Raw genomic sequence first — 27,243 nt, 5'->3', positions numbered from 1 at the left:
TAATTTTGACATGCGTGTATTCGCGTTTAATTACAATTTAGAGCTTATTCTTCAAGCAGCAAACAATTATTTGTGCTTAGTTTTGAGCAACAAAACCAACTTTACGTGCCTTCACCAGCCAAGCTTAGCCGTGTTAGGCCTACGAGCCATAAAATCCACACTCGAATTCGGAATCAGCGGCGTCTAATGAATCAATCTTCATAACACGCGCTAGTTGAGAGAAAGCGATAACTGCAGTCATTTCTCATAGTTGGCGAACTTCACGCGTTACCGCGAATCGAACCCAGTTTGGTGCTAGGTTAGAGCCGTCGCTTCGTTGGGTGCCGCCATGTTTGTTGACGCAAAGCTTTTGGGAACGCTATTTGAGCTCCCGCTAAATCGGCGAAATAGCGTTCCCAACGCAAAACCCAAACGCAGTTTGCGTCTCGCGCATGCGCAGTGGCTTCGACGCTATTTCTTTGGGGCCCCAAAACGTTTGGGGTCCCTATTCTAAAACTCTCTACTATGGAGAGGCTCGTGATACGGGCGATGGAGAACGTAGCCTAGGGAAGAGCAGACGACGCGCGCCACTTCGCCCGCCGTTGCTAGGGGCAACCGCTCCGGAGACCAACGGGGCCGCGCGCCGCCAATCAGGAACCTCCGCGAGACCTCGAAACTTTTGCTTTTTCTGCATTTGTTTTCGCTCGGAGGAGGCCGGGAAGGCGGCAGATTTGAAGCTGAAGAAATGCTCTTTCTGTTGCGACCAAGATGGCGGCGTTCGGTTGCGCCGTTACGGAGATGTGGCTTGAAAAACACCGTCTTTTTGCGATTTCCGCAAAACTTCTCGTCGCCGTGGCTGATACAACAATTTTTTTAAAGCACTTCTAAGCGGTTTTCAGGGAAGATATTTTGGAATCAGGTAGAGAAAGGGTTATAAAAACTGAAAATGTGATTTTCGAAAAATCGGTTTTTCGGTCATTTTTCGCGATGCGAAAGCCGCGTCCCTCCTTATGTGCTTAAAAATTTCTAGCTTATTGATGCAGGCTGATCAGACTTACTTTGATATTGGTTCTTTTACAATGAAAATAATAGTACTGCATAAGAGGACGCAAGCGACTCGTGTGCTGCTTGGTTATGCAAACCACATGGGTGCCAGAAATACCCAAACATGGTGCTTGTTTACACACGCTGCTTGCGTCCACTAATCTAAAGCTCTCTAATGTCAGCAGTATAAAGAGAGGCTGTAAAAATATGGCTTTGAATTTCACAACTCCAATTTTGTTTCTTCTGTACTTGTACAACCTATGGTTTCGTGACAGCATCTGCCTAGCTCATTGCCACATTTTGCGACAAAAGCAGTGATGATTCAGTCAGAGTTGCCTGTCCTAATATTACTCCAATAATTCTTTAAACAGTTCATTTTCTAAGCACGAAGCATGTCATGCCCAACTAGAAAATTAACCATGCAATAATCTACTAGAAGTGGCAAAAAAATCAGCAGTCTTCTGAAGTCAGCTTGATTTGCAGCTGCTAAAATTGGCTATTATTGAATTAGGGCAAGGAAGAAACGGCTTGAATAAACGTATGTCTCATCAGAAAGTTGCGGTGGTGTGCTGCAGGCTAAAAGCCGTTTTGGCATTGGTCTACCTCTGTCCCAAAATCAGGCACCACAGCCAAGGCGACTTCACTTGGCTTTGACAGCTTCAAATTCGCTTTCACAAGCACGTGATACTCAGTCGAGGTGAGCTCAATGCACATCACCCGCACTGGGGATGCAAAGACATACGGCCAAGAGGATGCCACCTTGACGAAGCAGACACCACAGAGTGCACATGGCAAAGATGGAGTCATTTTTCAGATGTTCAGGAATCTTGCCGAAACAAGGAAGCAAGCACTATTGCTTGTAATCAATGAAATCTGGAATATTGGAATTCCCCACAGAGTGGAAACACTTGGTCATGATGCCACTACCGAAACCAGGCAAGAAACCTGACACCATAGACAACCTTTGATCAGTCTCACTCACATTGACAGTGTGCATATTGACTGAAGGAATGTGCCTCGCGAGGCTGAACCAGCATCTGGGAAAGACAATAGCCTCTTTCTGCATCAAACCATCGTCAATGCCAGCCGCTTTGGAGGAAAGATGTATGGGTTCTTAGTCACAGTCCAACCAAGAAGGACGTTGAGCACAGTCTGCAATGAGGAGGTACTGGTGGCCTTTCGTGAAGCCTGCCCAGTCATTGTTTGAATATGTTTGAATTGTTCATATGTTTGAATATGAAGTTATAGTAAACAGCCAAAGACTTTTACCAACTGCACAGGTGGAAATGCAGGTAAAACCCGGACCAGCACACTTGGTTGCAGGAGTGATTCGCTGATGAGGTAAGAAGGTGACTTAATAGTTGGTGATAAGGTACACCGAATGCAGGTATGCGCAATATGTATACATACTGTTAGGCTGAAACAGATTAATTTTCTCCAAAGCAATATCAAAAGCTCAATTTTGTTTAGGATGCCACTCATGTGATTTAGGTAAGTGTGGACATCATCATCATCAGTCTGGTTACACCCACTGCAGCGCAAAGGCCTCTCCCATACTTGTCCAACTACCCCGGTCATGTACTAATTGTGGCCATGTTGTCCCTGCAAATTTCTTAACCTCATCCGCCCACCCAACTTTCTGCCGCCCTCTGCTACGCTTCCCTTCCTAGCAGTGTGGACAGGGTTATATACAGCGGCGTAGGCAAATGATACAACTAGATACAGCTGTTATGCGTAATATTTTTTTCTGGACTAAATTCTTGCTCCTTGAACTCATTCGAAATCATTAACTGTAGCCCCAAAGTAGTGGAACACTACCGAACAAAGGCATGTAGCGTGCACATCTCAATTCTTCTTATGCCAGTCTTCTTTTTTACACCAATAGCTGCTATGGGCCAACTCCCCTGGTTCTGATGTCTACTGGTGTTGTCACTCTAATTCCCAAATTTATTGCTAGAATATTGCAGATAAAGTTCTCATTGTGATGTGTGGATTCAAACATATGATCAAAAGATTGGCAGTCCACAATTCTACATTTCAGCCACTCTGCTGAAGGTACAGTCGTGGCGAATACCGATCCTGGAGAGTGCGATCTAGCCAACAGGTGCCATGATTGGCTAACACCTGTTCAATGTCTGCGTGCTGTATATAGAGCTGGCGTCCACGCCTTCAAATTCTTACTCATCACTTTCCCCACTTGTGAAGGCAGTACTATGTTAATTTTTCTTTGTGAAGGCAGTACTATGTTAATTTTTCTTCTTACATGTAATGACAGTGATTGGGTGCATCTGCTTTATTAATCTTCTAGTGCTTGGCTTCTCAGATTTACTGGATGGGGCTGGTTGATGGGGCAGAGCGCGAGACCTAGCAATGGGTAGCTCAAATATAGCTTTGAGAAAACCAAATTAATTCAGCAGTAAGAAGCTAAAGGGTTGTTCTTCTGGAGACCAGAGACCAAGTCTGGATGTGAAAGACGAGGAAGAAAACTAGTCTTTCCACTTCAACACTGGGAGGCACAACTCCCACTTATTTTACTTCTTTAAAGGAGATTACTGACTTGCACTAGCAAGTGTTCACTTCAACAAACACCGAATGAAGCAAGCTTCCTGCGCATATTTCACCATTTATTGCATCACTTTCACAGTATGAGTGGAACTCCAATTTTCGTTATGCCACAACTTGCCCAATCTTGGGTTTTGCAGTAGGATTTTAGCAGTGCTATTAAGGCACTTACATATTCGTGAATAGTAGTAGAGAAAAAAAGTAAGAAAACAGTGGCTCTTTGTGCATCGACTATGCATGCACCTGGTGCTCTCATGTCTATTTTTCCCGCTATCTGCTAAACCGTTCTAAACAAGAAAAGCTCATACACAATTATTGTGCAGAGTCAGACAACTAAACCCGCATCCTTGGTAAGCAAGGTTTATTTATTTGGTGACATTTTCTGTGGCCCTGCTATTGGGCTTCCTTTTCATCCTTTTCCGCTGTGCAGATTCATTAAGAAGTGACAAGACAGTTTGACAATTTTAATCATTGAAAGACTTAGCGAAACCTTTTTTTGGGTTGTTTTTCCTTGCTTTCAGACTCTGCACATTGCCTTTTAAGGCATGTTTTAAGTGTTTCTTTTTTTTATGGAGAGGGCATGTTAACACCTTTTACACCATGTCAATTATGTGGTGCCATAGTGCGTTCTTGGATGGAGTCTTGCCCTTTCATTCAGTAAAATATAATGTTTTTTGTGTCGTAGGCCGTTTTACATTTGAGTATGAGTGTAGCATTTCGCTAAGTTTTGCCTCTGTCACCCAAGCTTGCTACCCACTGCTGTTGACATGTGACACACATGTGACTTTTGTTCAATAAAAGGAAGTCTGTCACTTATCCTGTGCACTGGTTGTCTTTCTGAATTACAATTTGTTGCCTATATTAGTTCTTTTGTTGTATCTCAGATTAGGAATGGCTATCAAAGTTGACATCATTTAATCATATTGCACACAATGTGGATGATATGTACTTGCAATATATGGCCACCATAAATAGAAGTTAATTCGAGAATAGTGCCTTTGCATGGTGGGGCAGCCATGAATTGTAGCTATAAGTTACTAGCACTGCAAGTAGCACTGTTTGTGCAGAATATAGTTCAACTCTACTACTTTCAAACATCATTGTTTTTATCTGCATTTGTATAGCTCCAGTTCCTGTGAACAACACGCATCTGGCGGAAGAGTGGCTTGCACCTGAAGTGGGGCCCAATGAATAGCCAAATTTCTGCCCGTTTTCATGTTATTAGCATATTAGTTGAGGCAGTCGTTCTTATAGTAAACTGTTTGCGCAGTGTAGAAGCCACTGCGGGTGTCAGGATCTTGTACACATCTTCAGCTTTGCAGGGGACACAGCATCTGGCACATAGTTTGTCACAGGCCATGTTTTTGGGGCAAGTTGGGTTTACTCACTTGCAAAGAGAGAACCAAGCTTGTTGGATATGAATTAAACCGCCTGTACACTCGGTGGCCTTCTTCATTTTGTCTGACATATATGGTTATAGCTACCCTTGCTTTATGCACTTCTTGTCCGGCAGCAGTTTTGCTTTTGAAACACTCAGGATAGCTTTCAGCAAGCTGGACAGGAATAGCACTGAAAAACCAGCAGATGTTAATTGTTGCACTTGTCATGCGAAGCTTCCTACAGTATGATGAAATTTGTAATGATGAATTGAGTAAATGAAAATGAGGAAATTAATGAAGGTGTTCCTCAAGGCCTTCTAGCTTGTCATGAGTTTGGAGCAACGTGATGTATAGCACTTTTCTGATCGCATACTATAGGTTCAGCAGGTGTGGCCATGGTTGAAATGCAGTGCAAGGTCAAGAAAACAGATATCTATGAGCAGCGCACTGGTAAAGGAGACGCTGGGAAAACTAGTGGGAAGCCTATTGAACATCTAATTGACCAAGTTGCTGGCTTCACCAGGCAAACTGTGATAAAGAGAAGGCAGTCATCAACACATCAGAAGGTTTTTGCGTATAGACACTGCTAAGGTTCTCATGCACGTCTCTTGTAACACGCCAACAAATCTTAGTGCGCAGGCTATGCATGACCAACTAAATATGCCTTCTGTTTGGACAAAGAACTGCTCATTGTAACTGATGAAGATGGAGTGGACAAAAAAAACGGCAGCTCCACTAATCTGGTTTCACTGGTATCAGCAGTGCTTTGTAAGTATGCATCGCCATACTCCCCACTGCCTTCTTGGTTGACATCAGCAAGGACCGGCTTGAGGCAAGGGGCAATAGACATCATTACAAGCTAAAAATGCATGCATGCATGGAGAGCACATTGTGTCCAAAAAGTAGGCACTTCACAGGGGCACTGGAGAAAAACAGATTATTGACAGTGGCCAAAGGCAAGCTTATCTGCTAATAAACACCCAACACTGTTGCCATGTGACACCTCTGAAACAATCCTTCTGAAAGAAGAAATCATCCTTGTGCATCTATAAAGAGGGCGGATAGGCAAAGCCCCTTCAGCAATGCGGCCAGCTTCAAAAGGCCCACTTGGCACATCCTGAATGCTTCCTTCTTAGACTTTGCTGGGTGCAAGCATTCTACTGTCCAAAAGTTGTCATTGAGAGCACTGTTGGTTTGGTGGCAATACAGTTCAGAAGCGATTGCAAGAAACCTTTCTTCCGAGTTGGTCTGGAGGCTCATGGTGCTCACAAAGCGACACCATGAGACAAGCAAGGTGACCGGATGCCTCCAAGCCCTTGTTCGTGTATCACACTGTTCTGTTAGTAACAACCATCAGATCTGAAACCAACAAGCTCAAGTTCAGCACTCGTGTGGTTACTGTGGAGGATCCATAATAGAAAGCACAAAACAGAAAACTGAAGGGAAAGGATAAGGCACCATTTAACACCTAGTATTGCTGCAGCCCACCCCCTTTTATTTTGTCTGGTCATGCTACATTTTTTTCTATATATAGGCATGAACTTATCCTGTGCACAGCTTATTGCAGAGAGCATAGGTGATGTTCCCAATCGGTGTCCGATTTTTATATACACTATATGCTGGCTCAAAGAGGCTCGAAACACTGCAATGGAAGCTTCTAATAGAAAAGGTGCCTGGAAGAAAAAAAAGCTGTGCTGCAACCATCTTGGCAACATCTTGTCCCCTTAATAAAAATTGTGCTTCCGTATAAACTTCAGCCCTCCAGTTTAGAGTAAAGTACCAGTGCACTTATGAAAAACGAATCAATTCTCGAAGAGTATGTGCAGTCCAGCCAGAAGCATAGGTATGAATCCGCATTGTGCTCCTGCATTGAAGGTGAATAATGCGTTACAAAATGACGAATGTGCCTTAGTAAGCTTCCCTGCAATATGAATTTGTAATGTACAAAGAATTGTCAATTAAGCTTACCAAGAGCACAGATGCACTTGCAAATTATATCACCAATTGAAAATAATGAGCAAACCTATGTGCCCTTTCCACTATTAGTATGCTTTACTGCACAATGCTTATTTCCACCTCTGTTCTGCGGTGAAGCCTAAGCAATGTACTACGTTGAAGCATACTAAAAGTGGAAAGGGGCCACTGTCACTGGACATAAAAAGAGTTCTTTAATTATACCCTATGATTATACACTCGCGCAACCGCCGCCTCTCAGGTCGCCTGAGTGGACATACTATGCTGGGTGATAGCGGCCCCCTCCCACTTTTAGTATCCTTTACCGCGTAACTAAAATGCACTGCGGCGAAGGAGCAGTACATTTGTATTGAGTGAATAAACAAATGGTTTTTACAACAGTACAGAAATAAACGCGCACCATGCATCAGTCTACCACATGGAAGAGCATCGCAACAAAAGGTAGCTGATTCACACAGGCTGTGTAGCCCACTTATCAGTCGTAAAGGCTATTCTGGGTAATTCATAATTTCACACACACAGAAATATGTTTATATGTTTACGTTCGTACTCCTTGCGTAATAAGACTTCCAGAACTTCCACAACAGGTAGTAATTTACAACACACAAACGAAAACAACAGATACATATGCCTTGTTTTCAACTCGGTCGTCATGCAAATGACATATAGCACGGAAAAACGTGAACATGCTGTGTGTTAGCATCGTGAACTTCATACTAGGCAAGGAGCACACCACAATCCCGCGACAGCCGCTAATGAGACCAAAACGGGAGCACATATCTGTGAACGTGCAAATGGAGACCCTAAGCCACTCTGCTCCACCACCCCCTGCTGCACGGCTGAACCACTCGTTTCAAGCACAGCACACCTAACACACATTCAGCACTGAACAGTGGGCGGTCGACGCAGTCGCATTTACATGACTTGTAGCGAGCAGCACATCCCTCGATGTCCGTTAAGCAAAGTCGGACACGGCGACGCCACATCCCGGTTCGCAGAACTTCGCTGCCGATGCGCTAGGCCACTTCGACATTTCAATTGTCAAGCAAGCACGGGTCACACAACGCAGATTCTCTACTGCCAGAGCTCACCGAGGCGAAAGCCGCACTGCCGCACCACCACTACTCGCGGCTTTCCGCCAAGTAACGCAGAACCTACAACCAACACACAAGCAACGCACGTACAATCACATGAGCAATGTTGAACAACGCGGGGTCCGGAGAACGATCACGCCGAGGACGAACACGCCACGGCGTCGCTCGGCGCCAGCATCGCGCCTTTTTAAAAATCCCTAAACGATGCTGTCCCTAGGCACCTAGGATCAGGTCACGTGAGGGATTTTTGTACGACAAATAGACGCACGCCCTTCTTACGGCCTTCGCATTCGCCGCGGAAGCAAAGGGAGTTTTTCTCCAAGAGTTACGCCTTTCGCCGCCGCCAGGGGCGCGACGACCCTAATGCAATAATGCTAGGGACCGCTCTCTGCCCGTCTGCTTCTGCGGCGGCGGGCGGTGATCCCCTGGTTTCGTGCTGTTTTTCCGCTGCTTCTTGTTCAACGATTCACCGAAACGAAAGAAAACAAAAAGAAAATGTTTTATCTACATGTCAGCCAATAAGTTCACATCTGAACGCAGTTTTCATTGAAGAATGCGAACCATAGAAACATCAAAGGTCCAATCACTCTCGTTCCTGAAAGGTATGACAGGGAAATGACAGATGTTGCCGTCTGAAATGCCGAAGGTCGTATTTCAGTCAATTTCTTGCATGTCTCATAGTCCATGCCGAAGTTAAGTGCTGGTAGAGAATTTAGTTAATGCGAAGGTTAACGGAATCGTTTATGGTTTATGGGGGTTTAACGTCCGAAAGCGACTCGGGCTATGAGGGACGCCAATGTCAAGGGCTCTGGAAATTTCGACCACCTGGCGTTCTTCAACGTGCACAGACACTGCAGAGTACACGGGCCTCTAGAATTTCGCCTTCATAGAAATGGGTCAGTAGCTTAGCACTCCAACCACTGAGCCATCGCGGCGGATTCATATAAGTTTCAATGCCGCCATATTCATTGCTTTCTTTTTCTCGCTACATTGTCAGGAATTGCCTCCTGACTCGGCTACCTGACGACGCCATTGTCACCGCAGCTTCCGCGAACGGCATTCCTCGCAGCTGCGTGTCGAATTTGTCTCGAATTCCGACTCATCCGCCTTTACGTTGGTTTTCTAAGAATCCTCCCAAGGTCAGAATTCGCAGATCTTAACAATGTGCAGAAAAGCCTGCCAAATTGACTTCCCTCTTGTGTGCGAAGCGCAAACGTCACTGTTGGTCTGCGCTTGCTTTTTCTTTTCCGAGCCTCGCATATTTCTCTCTTGGACGGGGAGTGCTCTCATCGCACTGTGTGCCGGCAGGCAGCGTGGCCTTTAGTGTTGTGAGCGCTGGTGCACGTTTCTACCCGTTTCTTCCACGGATTAAGTTATTTGCTGTGCGACGGTGTTTATTGCCCGCCGTTGATCATCCGACGCGGCGATGGTGTACTGCTGCGTACCGCTTTGCAAGTCGCAGTTGGGTAAGACTTAGGGCGTTTCTTTTCATCAATTCCCGAGTGATTCAATTCCCACAGCTTGAAAACTCGCCTTTGCTGAGTTGTTCAGAAGGAACCGACAACAGCCATGCCATGAGGTCTGCTTCTTTGATATCTGAAAATTTTCTCAGAATACTTATTGTTAACTACACCAAGAAAGTCACCGGCAGGAACGAGAAGCCAGCTAATTATGTGCATAAACCATCCAGGAAGCTTTTCAGACTGAACTTTTCTTCTTTTTGTTTGGCGCTCTTCTCACTTCCACAGCGTTGTTCATGCCATTTTCTTTGATGGGAAGTTGTTGATCACTCATGTACTAAACCGACTGAATCTGCAATAGATGTGCGTCAGTCGCGATGCTATAGATATGTAGAGTGTTTCAGCCAACTGATATGTTCTGAACGTAAAACATATTGAAGTTATGGATCTGAGCGCACCGCATTGGACACTTTGAATTTAGCTGTGAATAAATTTGTTTGCGTTTCTCTGAATCCGTCCAGCGTCATGAATTCATGCTAAATCCGCTTTCGTGCAAAACAAAAACGGCAGCGCTTGAGATTTCAGGAGCTATATTTTATACGCTTCGGAATTCTTAGGAATCTGTCATATAAACGCTTCAGGTCACTTATAATTCTACACACTGGTTAGAAACCCCCTCAGTAGGCAAACTGAAGAGGCTGATAGATTTGTTTCTCTCCAAATTTAACGGGTAGAAAGTGTTGACGTGAGTGTACCAAAGCCTCATGCGACCATGCAGTCATACTGAAGAAGAGCACGCGATGGCTTGCGGTAGTTATGCTGTTGTTTATAACTCTTAGCTGTCAAATCGAAGAGGCTGATTGCGCGGTCTTTGCATGATGCATAGGGGTGAAATATCAGGACCTGACGGTTACCACTCACGCGGGACGGTCTTGGAGCGGGCGCGCGTTCTCCTACCGCGTGAACGGCGGTCGCAGCGGTGGAGCAGTGGCGAACCCACCGCGGTGCGGTGGGAGGCTGAAACAGACCCCATTGTGTAGGCCGTAAGAAGAGAAGCGCGCGCACCCCTCGAGATCGGCCGTGATGGAGGATTCGCTGGGACGATCGCGACGAGCCGAGTTGGGGCCGCGCTTTTCCACAGCTGGTATGACGTCACACATAGGTCACGCTAAAGGTCATTGGTGGATTCTCCGGGACGACGGCCAAGAGCGGAAACCTCGAGCATTATTGCTTTCGCAATAAAAACGGTGTTACGATGCTATTTTCATACTCTGCTTTCACTCTCTCACACCTCTCTCTCCTCCAACTCGGCGAATTTTTTTTCCCACCATCCTTCAACAAATCTGCTGTTACCTGATCCTCCCCAGCTGTCTTCCCCCTTTGCATAGCTCCAAAGGATTTCTTTACTTCTTCCGGCGTTACCTGTGGGATTTCGAATTCCTCTAGACTATTCTCTCTTCCATTATCATCGTGGGTGCCACTGGTACTGTATAAATCTCTATAGAACTCCTCAGCCACTTGAACTATCTCATCCATATTAGTAATGATATTGCCAGCTTTGTCTCTTAACGCATACATCTGATTCTTGCCAATTCCTAATTTTTTCTTCACTGCTTTTAGGCTTCCTCCGTTCCTGAGAGCATGTTCAATTCTATCCATATTATACTTCCTTATGTCAGCTGTCTTACGCTTGTTGATTAACTTCGAAAGTTCTGCCAGTTCTATTCTAGCTGTAGGATTAGAGGCTTTCATACATTGGCGTTTCTTGATCAGATCTTTTGTCTCCTGCGATAGCTTACTGGTATCCTGTCTAACAGAGTTACCACCGACTGCTATTGCGCACTCCTTAATGATGCCCATGAGATTGTCGTTCATTGCTTCAACACTAAGGTCCTCTTCCTGAGTTAAAGCCGAATACCTGTTCTGTAGCTTGATCCGGAATTCCTCTAGTTTCCCTCTTACCGCTAACTCATTGATCGGCTTCTTATGTACCAGTTTCTTCCGTTCCCTCCTCAGGTCTAGGCTAATTCGAATTCTTACCATCCTATGGTCACTGCAGCGCACCTTGCTGAGCACGTCCACATCTTGTATGATGCCAGGGTTAGCGCAGAGTATGAAGTCTATTTCATTTCTAGACTCGCCGTTCGAGCTCCTCCACGTCCACTTCCGGCTCTCTCGCTTACCGAAGAAGGTATTCATTATCCGTATATTATTCTGTTCCGCAAACTCTACTAATAACTCTCCCCTGCTATTCCTAGTGCCTATGCCATATTCCCCCACTGCCTTGTCTCCAGCCTGCTTCTTGCCTACCTTGGCATTGAAGTCGCCCATCAGTATAGTGTATTTTGTTTTGACTTTACCCATCACCGATAGACGTCAGACTCTGCCCAGGCGGCGCTGCGGAAAAACCTGTCACCAGCGCCCCCATCGGAGCCTTGGCGCGAACTGAGTAGTTCAAGGAGAGCTGTCCGCAAGCGAAGGTGCACAGGCCACAATGGACCCTTCTCTTTCGTTTTGTGTTGAGGCACGGTTTCCTAAAAATCAAGGACCTGGAAAGCTTCTTCCGCCCGTCCACGCTTCGGAAAGGAAGCTCAGCAGGGCGAAGTACGTGTACAATATAAAATAAAGGCTCAAGTGTTATTTCGGCGTGCTGCAAATCGCAAGTACAGAGAGCATCAGGTTTGTCTATAGGCATATCAGCATAAAAATCTAAGCATTTCAAATTGGTTCATATTGAATATGTCCTGAACACAAGACTTATTAAGTATCTCCTATATTTTTATGTATTTTATCGTAATGTTTTGTCTCGCAATTATTTACAAAGAGTAAATCCTTTCATAGCCTTTTGCAGGGCAACAAACAGAAAACATTTTCCAAGGCAGCAAATAGCGTGCGATCATAACGAAAGTAAGCTTCCTACAGTGCCTACGCGCTGCATCTTTCTTTCTCGCAGGAGCTACAGCGTCGCCCAGTACCTTCATTTGAACTTTTTGCAGACGCTTCGAGCAACAAGCGCGCACAAATAAATGTAAATAAACGCGACATTCTTTTCTTTACACACGTGCGTTATTTCGCAATTACTCATCCAGTGCTTCTACAAGAACTTTATTGCTCACATTTGTAAAACGCAGTCGAGCAGGCTCAGCACATTGCGAAGCGTGCTTGTTGTATCGGCGCAGGACATACAAAATACCGAAAGTAGAAATGAGTTCGCGATACTACAATGCTCTAGAGCAGGATTTTGAATTCATAAACGAACCAAAATGTTTGGTAAAAGTGACCTGCCAAATCTCTCCGTTCCACTTGTTGAGTTAAGCGGAGGCGGACGTCTGTTAAAAGGCGGAGATATCGATGGCACATAAGCAGGATGGTTCGCAACGTTGTTTTTTTCTGTTACCAACGAAGTGGCAGCTGCAGATTCTTCAGTTTTCGCTTGGTTACCACAGTCCTCCGTCAGGGCTACGCAACACAATTACAGAAGAAAAAAATTGTCGCACTTTCTCATGCGAGCCGCTGTGCTGTGGGGAATGCAAGTAATCCGATTACCCAACAGGTTGAACGGCCCGTATCCAGCGCTCTCGCCTTTCCCCTTCATACGATCGCGATGGAAATCGGCAAAACTGAACGTTGTTATTCGGTCCTTCCCGTTCACTGCAATTTACAACACAACAGTAGCGTCGATTGCGGCGTTTCTTCGTAGCGCGCGGAGCTATCGCGGTTGCCGTCGTTTCCGCCATCAGTCTGACGAATGAGCCAGCAAGCGCTTTATGGCAGTTCGGCGGCGCGTCCGACTAGCGTAGAAATTCATAGCTCTCTGTCTGGGTGTTAAATGCGCAAAACACTCGCCATATGGACCAAAATCTAGTTAAATCGTTGTTTCACAGTCGCTAGCTGCATAGGCAACTTAGCAAGGGAGTCAGGCTTCGCACTACCCAGTTACTGCCTCTTCGCACCGGCAGGCGGCGCTACGCGTCTTGCAAAACTCGAGAGTCTGACGTCCATTCCACGTCTTCATAAAAGCTTTAGACTTCCTGGTCATCATGACTTCATGTAGGGGCGTAGACCTGTACAACCTTCATTTTGTTGAGTTTAAGTTTCACAACAAGACCTGCCACCCTCTCGGTAATGCTATAGAATTCCTGTATGTTACCAACTATGTTCAGCGCTTATGCGCTTTATTCTTCTCTGTGCAATTATCACCGGTCCATCAGTACGTAACGCCCAGCCAGGTTTCTATCCTACTCATTGTACCTGATAACCAAAGATGCTCTTGACATTTTGAATTTACTCTTTTTCATTTGGCTCCCCGACGGATGAGCATACCGACTCCCCCTCCCTTTCTTACTGACCTAGTTCTGTTGCACCCTTCCCAAACATAATTCTCAATGACTGGCGGCTCTTCTGGGTCTCTAAGGAGCGTTTCTGTAAACGCATACACCCCTATTTGTTCTCTATTTAACTGCTCCTCATTCTCTGCCCACTTTTCCTTCCTTCTGCCGTCCTGCATGTTTATGTAACGCATTGCATGGCGAGCTCTCTTTCATGCTTTCCTCCTTCTCTTGCTATCGACGGCGATGCTCTTCTGAGGTTCCCCTAGGGGACCTTCTTCAGGACTTTCTACTCTGGCCTCCTGAGCGCCCGCGGGCCCCCTAAAAAAGCAACAGCGCGACCACCAATTCGCCAGTCCACTTCTCGTGCCAGCCTGTAATTGAAGTAAATCTCGTCTCATTTAAAACCACCACACCTTCTCACTTCCCTGTTTACTTCGACCAACTCGAAGCCTTTCTCTCGGCTCATTTTCCATATTGCCTCATTAGCAGCCATTACAGCTCTTTGTACGTGACTGTCACATACAGACACCTCCGGCACCGTGCACACCACGATCTGCACCCGAGGGGATAGCTCGCGCAAGTCGTCCACCCCCTTCGCCAAGCGCTGGGCTAGTCCTTTCCCTTTCCTGTTCAGGACGTCATTTAGCCCCCCTGCTACTATGACAAGGTTGCGCACGTGGACATTTTCCGCGAGCTCTTTTTTTTTTTGCTCGCTCCATGACAGAACCCAGTGTCCGCCCTGGAAATGTCCCTACCACCACTCTTCTATCGCATTTCTCCCTCTCCACAATTGCTTTTCAGCAACTAGCCATGTCTGAGTCGCCGGCGGTAATCACCCTTTCACTCTCTCCTACATCTCGCTGCTTCCCTTTGTCCTTTTCCGCGTGATTCGAACTCGTCAAGGGGCATTGTCCCCTGGGCTCCTGCTTTTTCCGCGCGGCGGCCTCTAGGTAGCGGCCGCTCTTTCCAGCTAACACTTCATTACGCCGCACGAATTCCACGTAGCCTGGTGACACTCCCTCGCCAGTTGCGTCGGAGGTCTGCGTTCCATTGTCACGCACATTCTCGTTCACAATGGCGGCCCTGTTCAGCTTTTCCTCGACTGATTCAAGTCTCTTTTCAACTACCTTCCGTGCATCACGCTCCCTGTTTAGCTCATTCTTGAGCTCTTGCACCTGTTTGACAAACTCTTCCTGGAAAGCCTAAATTTTCTGCAGTATAGTATCGACATCACATTGTGTGCCACTTGCTTCGATGCCTTATCCATTCTCATCCGTATCCTCATCTGCCTTGAAAGACCCCCGGCGCACTGCCTGCTTTACCGGCTTTCTCGCCATGTATTGCCCGGATTTTTGCAAATACTATAATATTGTTACTACTGATGCAAATACTACGATACTATACCACTATATCAATGCAGAGCACGTGCCTTTTAGCAAGAACCGATACGCACAGGATCCAAATCCTCAAAATGTCGCAAAGCAACTCTCAGCACTGTTTCCAAAGCAATCAATGCCGCGGAGACCGAAGGTATGACACGCTCTCGCACGCGCTGAACCACGCGGCCACGCTCTCACTTTCCTACCAAAAACATGCACAGTAAAACCACTTAATAGCTATTAATCATGCCACCTCCAAGCTACCATTTAAAGACTACAAACATTCAACGTCCCAACCGGCTGCACGTGTTGAAGCACGTGGCGCGAAAGGACGCTCTAACAATCCCGCAAAACCAAAGTACACGTAGCACACCCGCGCACCCGAAATCATCATCATCATCATCAGCCTAGTTACGCCCACTGCAGGGCAAAGGCCTCTCCCATACTTCTCCAACTACCCCGGTCATGTACTAATTGTGGCCATGTTGTCCCTGCAAACATCTTAATTTCATCCGACCACCTAACTTTCTGCCGCCCCCTGCTACGCTTCCCTTCCCTTGGAATCCAGTCCGTAACCCTTAATGACCATCGGTTATCTTCCCTCCTCATTACATGTCCTGCCCATGCCCATTTCTTTTTCTTGATTTCAACTAAGATGTCGTTTACCCGCGTTTGTTGCCTCACCCAATCTGCTCTTTTCTTATCCCTTAACGTTACACCCATCATTCTTCTTTCCATAGCTCGTTGCGTCGTCCTCAATTTCAGCAGAACCCTCTTCGTAAGCCTCCAGGTTTCTGCCCCATATGTGAGTACTGGTAACACACAGCTGTTATACACTTTCCTTTTGAGGGATAGTGGCAGCCTGCTGTTCATGATTTGAGAATGCCTGCCAAACGCACCCCAGCCCATTCTTATTCTTCTGGTTATTTCAGTCTCATGATCCGGATCCGTGGTCACTACCTGCCCTAAGTAGATGTATTCCCTTACCACTTCCAGTGCTTCGCTACCTATCGTAAACTGCTGTTCTCTTCCGAGACTGTTAAACAATACTTTAGTTTTCTGCAAATTAATTTTCAGACCCACCCTTCTGCTTTGCCTCTCCAGGTCAGTGAGCATGCATTGCAATTGGTCTCCTGAGTTACTAAGCAAGGCAATATCATCAGCGAATCGCAAGTTGCTAAGGTATTCTCCATCAACTTTTATCCCCAATTCTTCCCACTCCAGGCCTCTGAATACCTCCTGTAAACATGCTGTGAATAGCATTGGAGATATCGTATCTCCCTGTCTGACGCCTTTCTTTATAGGGATTTTGTTACTTTCTTTGTGGAGGACTACGGTGGCTGTGGAGCCGCTATAGATATCTTCCAGTATTTTTACATATGGCTACTCTACACCCTGATTCCGTGATGCCTCCATGACTGCTGAGGTTTCGACTGAATCAAACGCTTTCTCGTAATCAATGAAAGCTATATATAAGGGTTGGTTATATTCTGCACATTTCTCTATCACTTGATTGACAGTGTGAATATGGTCTATTGTTGAGTAGCCTTTACGGAATCCTGCCTGGTCCTTTGGTTGACAGAAGTCTAAGGTGTTCCTGATTCTATTTGCGATTACCTTAGTAAATACTTTGTAGGCAACGGACAGTAAGCTGATCGGTCGATAATTTTTCAAGTCTTTGGCGTCCCCTTTCTTATGGATTAGGATTATGTTAGCGTTCTTCCAAGATTCCGGTACGCTCGAGGTTATGAGGCATTGCGTGTACAGGGTGGCCAGTTTCTCTAGAACAATCTGACCACCATCCTTCAACAAATCTGCTGTTACCTGATCCTCCCCAGCTGCCTTCCCCCTTTGCATAGCTCCTAAGGCTTTCTTTACTTCTTCTGGCGTTACCTGTGGGATTTCGAATTCCTCTAGGCTATTCTCTCTTCCACTATCGTCGTGGGTGCCACTGGTACTGTATAAATCTCTATAGAACTCCTCAGCCACTTGAACTATCTCATCCATATTGGTAACGATATTGCCGCCTTTGTCTCTTAACGCACACGTCTGATTCTTGCCTATTCCTAGTTTCTTCTTCACTGTTTTTAGGCTTCCTCCGTTCCTGACAGCCTGTTCAATTCTATCCATATTATAGTTTCTGATGTCCGCTGTCTTACGCTTGTTGATTAACTTAGAAAGTTCTGCCAGTTCTATTCTAGCTGTAGGGTTAGAGGCTTTCATACATTGGCGTTTCTTGATCAGATCTTTCGTCTCCTGCGATAGCTTACTGGTTTGCTGTATAACGGCGTTACCACCGACTTCTATTGCGCACTCCTTAATGATGCCCATGAGATTGTCGTGCATTGCTGCAACACTAAGGTCCTCTTCCTGAGTTAAAGCCGAGTACCTGTTCTGTAGCTTGATCCGGAATTCCTCTAGTTTCCCTCTTACCGCTAACTCATTGATTGGCTTCTTGTGTACCAGTTTCTTCCGTTCCCTCCTCAAGTCTAGGCTAATTCGAGTTCTTACCATTCGATGGTCACTGCAGCGTACCTTGCCGAGCACGTCTACATCTTGTATGATGCCAGGGTTCGCGCAGAGTATGAAGTCGATTTCATTTCTAGTCTCACCATTCGGGCTCCTCCACGTCCACTTTCGACTAACCCGCTTGCGGAAAAAGGTGTTCATTATCCGCATATTATTCTGTTCTGCAAACTCTACTAATAATTCTCCTCTGCTATTCCTAGAGCCTATGCCATATTCCCCCACTGACTTGTCTCCAGCCTGCTTCTTGCCTACCCTGGCATTGAAGTCGCCCATCAGTATAGTGTATTTTGTTTTGACTTTACCCATCGCCGATTCCACGTCTTCATAAAAGCTTTCGACTTCCTGGTCATCATGACTGCATGTAGGGGCATAGACTTGTACCACCTTCAATTTGTACCTCTTATTAAGCTTCACAACAAGACCTGCCACCCTCTCGTTAATGCTATAGAATTCCTGTATGTTACCAGCTATTTCCTTATTAATCAGGAATCCGACTCCTAGTTCTCGTCTCTCTGCTAAGCCCCGGTAACACAGTACATGCCCGCTTTTTAGCACTGTATATGCTTCTTTTGTCCTCCTAACCTCACTGAGCCCTATTATATCCCATTTACTACCCTCTAATTCCTCCAATAACACTGCTAGACTCGCCTCGCTAGATAGCGTTCTAACGTTAAACGTTGCCAGGTTCAGATTCCAATGGCAGCCTGTCCGGAGCCAGGTATTCTTAGCACCATCTGCAGAGTCACAGATCTGACCGCCGCCGTGGTCAGTTGCTTCGCGGCTGCTGGGGACTGAGGGCCGGGGTTTGATTGTTGTATTCATATAGGAGGTTGTGGCCCAGTACTGCACCAGGGTGGCCAATCCTGCTCTGGTGAGAGAGTGCGTTACCGGTTCTGGTCACCGGGATCAGGCCGCACTCCAGGCCTGTTTGTGCAATTTTCTCAACACACGTTTTTTTTTTGTATTTTCCGGTGGAGAATTGCGCTGCACCGGGATTTGAATCACGGTCCTTTTGCACTGGAGACGGATACTCTACCGTCCCCGCAGGAGTTAAATTAAAAATTGCAGAATGGGGTTTTGCGTGACAAAACCACTTTCTGATTATGCACGCCTTAGTGGAGGACTCCGAAAATTTCGACCACCTGGGGTTCTTTAACGTGCACCAAATTGTAAGTACACGGGTGTTTTCGCATTTCGCTTCCATCGAAATGCGGCCGCCGTGGCCGGGGTCCAATCCCGCGACCTCGTGCTCAGCAGTCTAACACCATGACCACTGAGCAGCCACGGCGGGTCCCGCAGGAGTTGTACGCCTCATTTAACCTACAGTGGTGCCCAATTTGATCAGTCAAGGTGGGCCAATCTGAGCTCGGTTATACCGCATGGATGGCACTCGGCTAGAGAACCTGGTATTTATGACCTGCACATGTGTGGCCACACATAATTGAGGATATATAATTTTTTCTTTTAGGAGGGTTTCCGTACAGTGATAAAATGAAGGAAAAGACATAAAAAAAAAGAAAGGGAAAAAAAAGGAACATAACTTGTGATTTGAACTCGTGATCCTTCAGTGTTGCTCGGAAAGGTAGCTCAGTCGGTTGGTTCGTCAAGCCAGCGGTTACATTCAAGCGCTATAGCTCCTGCTCCGAGCCTCATACTTATGTGGAAAGGGGCTGGTGTTGTCCGCGACAGTCGATTTTGGAAGGTGGAAGGCATAATTTCTTGGAAAAATGGCCGCCAGAGGAGCAGCGTGAACTCGAGCGGCTTTAGAGACTAGGAAAACTGCGTTACAATATTTAGACTTGAGGGGAAGCTTCGTTAACAAACTATAACACGGCAATCAGCACTCGAATATAATTATAACCCTAATAATAATTGTAAATATTCATCTCATCTATAGGATCTAAAGCGCGCGCTGTTTCTTGCCTCTGCGTGTAGTAGTTAAGAGAGCCAGTTTAAGGGCGGAGAAGAGGGAAGGAAAAGAAAGCAAACTTGCAGCGCCGTGGTTTTAAGGCGCAACCGTGGTAGAGAAACGGAAAGGCGATATAAGCATGCGTGGCCATGATACGCACACGACAAACTGCCTTACAATATTTAGACTTGAGGGGAAGCTTCGTTAACAAACTACAACACGGCAATGAGCACTCGAATACGACGAGAGAAATAATTGAGACGTCGAAAATTCCCTTGAAATAAATCTGGTTTGCGAGACAAATGCTTGTATGTATTGAATCTCTTAAAAGATGAGGGGGGAAATATGCGCTCACCGAGAGGGCATCGTCAGCACGAGACCACCACCAGGCTCCTTACGGGGATGTGGAGAGCTTCGCGGCCGGAACGAAGCCTCCCCTCTCCGCCGGCCAGGCGTGGAAAACGCGCTTTCCGATCGCTCAAGGTTGCGTAGGAATAGTATAGCTCTAGCGTCTAGGAAAAGCTTTAACAGGTGCGAGGACGGCACGCATAGCGTGGGAAGCTAGCCGCCGGAATAGCTATCTTCGAGAGCTATTCTATATTATATTATATTATACTTCGAGAGCTATGACTGATGCTTTTCTATATATATGTATTCATCTCATCTATGCGATCGCATGCGCGTGCTGTTTCTTTGTCTCTGCGTGTAGTAGTTAAGAGAGCCAGTTTAAGGGCGGAGAAGAGGGAAGGAAAGGAAAGCAAACTTGCAGCGCCGTGGTTTTAAAGCGCAACCGTGGTAGAGAAACGGAAAGTCGATATAAGCATGCGTGGCCATGATACGCACACGACAAACTGCCTTACAATATTTAGACTTGAGGGGAAGCTTCGTTAACAAACTACAACACGGCAATGAGCACTCGAATACGACGAGAGAAATAATTGAGACGTGGAAAATTCCCTTGAAATAAATCTGGTTCGCGAGACAAATGCTTGTATGTATTGAATCTCTTAAAAGATGAGGGGGGAAATATGCGCTCACCGAGAGGGCATCGTCAGCACACGACCACCACCAGGCTCCTTACGGGGATGTGGAGAGCTTCGCGGACCCGCGAAGCTCTCCACACCCGAAATACGAGAGTCAAAAAAGAAAGAAGAAGAAATACCTCTCAATTACTATTTAAAGGCAAAAAACAGCAAATCAAAAACAGAACCAAGCTCAAAGCATGCACAACAACTTATAATTTCGTCGCCGCCACGGAGCCCCGCATAGCACGTCCATTCGCCACAAAATCAAAACCAAAATCCATGAAAAGGCAACTGGCGCCTCTTATGGCGAACGCCTGCAACTTAGATCACGTGCTGCCGCCTCTGAGCTTACCATAGTATCTGTCACTGTCTCTGAGGCCCGCGATAACGCTCGCTAACAGACGCCCGCTCATAACGAGACGTTCATTTGAGGGATCGCCAGCCGTTTGTGCGCAGGCGCGAGTAAGAGCGAGCGCGAGAGAGAAAATTTGGGAGCTTTTGGCCCTACGGAGGAGGTTTCTTGGCGTTTGTGCCTAGGCGTGCCGGCGTTGCGGAGTGTGGTCGAGTTCACGCTCGCACGCTCGCTGCCGGCGCGGTAAATAGCAGCGGGCACTGGTGCCCGACAGACTGTCTCGCACCTGCGGCATTCGTGCTAAGTCAGTCGGGGCGATCGCTTTCTCGCGCCTGACGGCGATGTAAATAACATCGCAAATATTTCTGTGGGAGCAGTATACAGCGACCGTAGTAGTAGACCCGGCCCGCATATATTGAATATCTAGAAGGCAGAGTGCCTTAGCAACCGCGGTTGAACGCAGGTGGCTGAAAGGCTGCCGGTGACTCAGCACCAGCGCCGCAGGCGCGAGAAAGTCTGTCCCATATACCTTCAGAGGCAAAGTTCTGACTGGTGTTGCAGAAGTCGCGGGGCGTCGTAGCGCTGAACTTAAGGCCCAACCACACGTAGCACGGGATACGCGTCCGCGTCTGCGAGCGCGTACGCGGGTGATGAAGGGAAGGGCGACCAGCCACACAATACGCGCACTTGTGCGCGTCTCACTGCGCGGAGCACAGGGCTGACAGGCCAGCGTCGGCGGAAACGTTTGTGTTTGGGTTTGAGAAAAGTTTATTCTCAATTTCATTATGACTAATCTTTCTATTTAATTTATCGATGTTAGAGCTACAACATTGTTTTTGAGTTGAGAAATGTACGCCGTTTTATCTACACATCGTTACGGTAAGCAAAGCTACATCAATGATCAACATCACCACTGCCGATCCGCACGCGCGATAGCACATGATAGCGTCTGCTCGCCCGCGAGTCAAGGTCGATTCAAATAGGTCGCGAAGCTTCGGGCGAAAAGCGGTTCAGTACAGATTGTCACCGACATCAGCATGGGGGGTTATGGGAGCAGCGATTGAAGCGCGACTATGTTTGGAGGGAACAAACATTGGGAAAGAAAAACGCGTTTTTTAATTCAAAAGAGACACAGTTAGATTCATTCAACGAAAATAAAATTCCTAGTCATTTTTATATATTCGTGACGAGTTAAGAAAATACAAGTTTAATTTTATTATTATTAATAAATGCATTTCTTTTCAGCGCCCATCGCTACAGGGGGCGTTGACGCCACTATCACTCGCAATGCAATGCACGTCTTGAAATGGGCGGAAAGGCGCACTCGTAAAGTTCACCTGTTGAAATACGCCCCCCTCACAGTTTGTGCTTTCTTGCTTGTCGAAGTTTGTCTGAATTTGGTGACGCGGGTAGCTTCATCGCTTCTTAATCTGTTCAGTTAAAAGGAGTGGGTTACGACCGCCAGATAATTGTGTAGTTGTTTTCGTGAGACTGCGCTGGCCGACGGGCTTGGCGTCCGACAATAGGATCAGCACTCTACACCTAAAGCTTTCGTCCAAAGAAAGTATGTTCTGTGTAGGGATGCGATTTCGACAACCGTACGGCTGGCCTCTTCCTGCATCGCTTTCCATGCTGAAAGCTCGAAACGCCCATCAAGTCGAATGGCGGGGCATTTGAATATATAGCTCCAAAGGAAGGACAACAAAACAAATTTCGCGCCTTCGAAAACAAAATGACGTCAGTTCTGCTTTTAACGGACATGGCGTCACATTATTTTTTCTTCCGCCGGAAGTGTTCCCACCACATACAGATGGCGCTAAGCCCCATGAACCGCCGATGGACCGCCATGTCTTGAACGTATGGGCTCCTATGGAAGCTTCGCTACCAGGTATATTTACCTTGCGCGAGTCCGCGACTGCAGTTGACAATCTGCGCGCGACCCCGCACGACGTTGCTGTCGAGATTTTTCTTATCCGCCTGCTTCGCCAGCTTCAGGGTTCTCTGTCCGCGATGTACGACATAAGACTGAAGCTTCTGCTTCTTGCACAGAAGCTTTCGCTGCTGCTGCTTTTGCAAAGGCGGCGGGAGCGCAGAAAGCGTCTGCAGCGACGTTGGTGGGTCCGGCCCGTCTTTCAACGGCGTAAAGAAGGACTTTACTACACGGCTGTGAGTAACCGCTTTCCTTTCGATTATCGACAGTGGTAGAACAAGGAGCCAACGTTAGGACATGGTGTCTTGTCTTCCTCAGGGCAGCAGTTACTTTCCTTACCAGCGTTTTTTAATGCGCGCATAGGAAACACAAGTGAATATGTTAAAATAGTTATGCGGGGATCTCGCACACAGCGCGCGAACGCCACTATTTCGAGAACGGCACCGCGTGGTCGGTACAAGGTTCGCCCAGGTTGACAGGACAGATGGAAGCGATAACGCAACGTACGCGAACAGAGGGCACGACAAGAGCATGGCGTATTTCGGAAAGCGCGAAAGTATGGGCGAAGGTCGGGCTGATTAGCATGCAGATCGTGTATTAGATACGCGGTGACGATACTTTACGCCGCTTTAACAGTTCTCTAACCCTTGTAGGCGTATGCAGTAGCACATGCCTTCACTAATTCTTCAGCTTCAGAAGGGGAGAAGCACTTGATTCTATTCAACAGACAGTCTATTATTAAATGTATTTTCCAGACATTCATATGCTAGAACTAAGGTGTAGCCAGTGCTGGAATCCTAATTTGGAGCTCCCTTCATTAAGAGCAGACCATACTATATAGAGAGCTTGTATAGCACCCTCCTTTCTTGCACAAAATTTGTAAGGATTAGGTTTTGTAATAAATTTTCTGCTATTTGATGTTTTATTCGATATCCACCCTCTTTTTTTCTTCATTTGAATGGATATTCAGTTCTAAATCTACTATTCGGTATTTGCGCACCCCTACAGAAAAGTTAAGGACTGCTAGTATTATTTGTGCCATTAGTATAGCACATGGATTCAACAGCACCTTTTGAAACATTATACTTGTTGGTTAAATATTAAACTTGTGGATGAGATATTATTTCTTATATTTCCTGCCTCTAGGAAGTGTGACTGTAGAATATGAAGTGTAATGTAATTAAATTGTGACCTGGCAGGTTAAAGGGCTATGCCACTGCTTTCGCAAGTTTCTTGGTAGTGGCCGCACAATTTTTGTTTAATCTAACATTTACTGGTTGTCCCGTTTGCCGACAAACTGTTTATATTCGAGCATATAAACAATGCAGGGGTGAAGTTAATCATGACTAGTGGCTATCCATGTGTGTCAATTAAAAGTGTACAGCTCCTGATACTTGCGTGTGTAGGTGGGTAGGGCACGGGCCTTCTGTCAGGTAATAATGCACCTTTTTTTACAGATGCAGCGGATGTGTCAGGGTGACCATAAATTTTTCTATAAGTTTTTCCGCATGACGCCGCAGCTCTTTGACAAGCTCTTCGCCTTTGTAGCAGAGGACTTCACACGGCAGCCCCACATTCGAGAACCCCTGGAGCCTGGAGAACGACTTGCTGTAGCATTGAGGTTTGTAAAGGCTAGTTGCCCCTGCAAAAATAATATGCGATTGAAGGAATACAAAATGTGCGGCCTAAAGAGTAAACATCATTTCTTTGTCATTTAAAGTATGAGTTATTTTGTTTATTTACATAATATTGCCAGCTGCCTTTTGGCAGCCAAAGCAGGGAGGGGTCACAAAACATTGAAGCAAGACAAAATAAAGAGCGAAGCAACTGACAATGCGTGTGAAAAAAGAAACACTTATTTATATATATATATATATATATATCACAGCGATTAAAAGTGCGCACTTAGTGCATCACCAGTGTAGCAGTTATGAGCTAACTGAATTGTAAAACTTTGCCATCAAATGGCATCACACAAAAGCTGCCTCAGTGCTTTTGACTTTGCACAACTTGTAAAACATGCAGGTGGTAGTTAACCTGCGCAAATTAAATGTTGATCATATGACACTTAAAGAGTGCCTCCATAACCATGAAAATCATTGTCAAGAAAAGTCATGTCTTCTTAACGTGCGAACAACAACTGAGAAATGGGTACTAATTTTTTTTTCCAACTTGCATTCCAGCTACTTGGCATCCGGGCACGACATAAAAGAAGTTACCTTGGCTTATCGTGTGGGGATTGAGACGGCTAGACTCATGTGGCCTGTCGAGCAATCTGGGCAAAGCTGAAAGACCACTACATGAAGGTAATGTCACACAGCTATGAGGGACATTGCAGGTACACATGTTAAGATACTGCTGTGCATGTAAACTTGGCGCTTATTTTATCAGTCTTCATACGTTTCTACTTTGTTCCGATGACAACATACATATAATCTTAACTCTTAATTATGCATATTACATGCACAAATTTTTAGAGGTAGGCGAATATCAACTTTGTTGGATGTCAATCGAATATTGATTAGTTAAATGGAGACTCATATATTTACAACAGCAATATTTGCTTTGATATTACTAGAGGCCATACTCATACTGACTAATGAAATGAAGACGGCTACCAGGGTTAATTAGGATCAATTTCAAAAACGATTGTCATTGAGAAAACTGCACAAATAGTCTGAAAATTTGAGGGCCTGGTTGGAAACAAGATTTCTAGGAATGAATGGCTGCGGTATGACTGGCTTTGCAGAAGTACCGAATAAATGGTTGCCTAAAAAATATCAGAAGTTGTGGAAAAAAGAAGCTGCTGGAGGAATTGTGTGCTGTAGACATGTGTAATAGGGCCCTTTCCAAAAAACATCGCTTATGGTAGTGTAAAAGATAGAACTGGACGCATAACTATGCTGCCAAAAAAGACTAAATGACAGTCTACAAGCATAAATCACAGGTTGTCACGTAGGCTTCAGCTGCAAAACCAAAAACAAAGCCTGCATTAGCCAATTTGTTTCTGCATTACTTCGAAAACTTTTGCTGTTGTTTCAATTTTGAAAATTCTGCCACACAACACTTTGTTTAGCAGACGAAGAACAGTAACGAAACTGTAACAGTTCATTATTGCGAAATATTTATTTAGTTTTCATACTTCAAAATACACACCAAATAGTTAATTTTCAAATACGAATAGCTACTGCGCAATTTCTATCATATCTGAAACTTCGAATGTTCGCCAACCTCTACAAATTATTAATTATCTAGAGGCAGCCAGTCTTGACACTACAATGATAGCAATTACTTCATTGTGAATTATATTGATCTTCTTTTTACAAATTTGGAGTACATAAAAGAGACAAATCACACACATTGCACAATCACAACTGAATTTCCACTGTTCCTTTTGTATTAGGAAATCACAGGAGCAGTACTTGTTGTTTGGGGTATTTCCAGGCACCAAGCGCGTATGAGTGGGCACAGATTGCCGATGGTTTCGCCGCGCAGTGGCAGTTCCCAAACTGCTTGGGAGCAGTTGATGGAAAGCATGTTGGCATAGTTGCTCCTCGGAATTCTGGCAGCTTGTACTACAACTACAAGGTAAATTTATGCATGTGTAAGGTGTGCGAACACCACTGAAATAATTATGCTAGTGTGATTGGATTCACAGTTGCTGCCAACTACTTGATGCCAATTTTAATGCTTTCATTCATAGTTTTCTTTATTGAAAGCTTGCATTTATCCAAGCAGTACTACACACACTGTGTTGCTGTTTTACATATTTATATAAACAAATGCAGGCACTTTTGTATTTGCCAACTCTACAATTTGGTTTCAGTACAGAAAATGCATGTCGCCAGAGCTCGCGAGACTGCAATACAACTGCTGCCCCTCAGTTATCCTCATCGCATGTAACCTTTGTGTGTAAACCAATGTAGTGGATGCACCTAATAGTTATAAATATACTCTTTCGCTTTGCTTATTAGCTACCTGTCACCCTTGAATTACGATAGGCGTACTTGTGCCTCTGGTGTAATTCTTGAATGCCAATTTCAGGGCTCCTTTTCAGTTGTACTCATGGCTGTTGTCGACAGCAACTACAAGCACATACTGATAGATGTTGGAGCAGAAGGCCGCCATGGTGATGGCGGTATCTTCCAGAACTCCACATTTGGAAGAGCCCTCCAACAAAAACGCCTCTCTGTGCCTGCCTGTGCTCGACTTCCAGGAACAACAGGCACCATTGCGCCTTTCACTTTCATTGAGGACGTGGCATTCCAGCTGCGCACCGATTTTATGCGCCCGTTT

At 45.7% G+C, this 27,243-nt stretch overlaps 1 protein-coding gene across 1 annotated transcript in view; it reads left to right on the top strand.

Moving 5' to 3' along the window:
• The window catches only part of LOC142574434 (uncharacterized), a 30,939-nt gene extending 4,427 nt beyond the window's left edge, over nucleotides 1–26,512 (top strand). The window contains exons 2-4 of the mRNA XM_075683516.1: nucleotides 24,496–24,568; nucleotides 25,131–25,253; nucleotides 26,392–26,512. Of these exons, the coding sequence (XP_075539631.1) occupies nucleotides 24,496–24,568; nucleotides 25,131–25,236 (179 nt within the window). The 3' untranslated portion in view covers nucleotides 25,237–25,253; nucleotides 26,392–26,512. The remainder of the gene's footprint in view (nucleotides 1–24,495; nucleotides 24,569–25,130; nucleotides 25,254–26,391) is intronic.
• The last annotated feature ends 731 nt before the right edge of the window (nucleotides 26,513–27,243 follow it).

This window comes from Dermacentor variabilis, chromosome 3, assembly GCF_050947875.1.
Source record: "Dermacentor variabilis isolate Ectoservices chromosome 3, ASM5094787v1, whole genome shotgun sequence".
Lineage (NCBI taxonomy): Eukaryota > Metazoa > Arthropoda > Arachnida > Ixodida > Ixodidae > Dermacentor > Dermacentor variabilis.
This window is presented reverse-complemented; position numbering and strand designations above follow the sequence as displayed.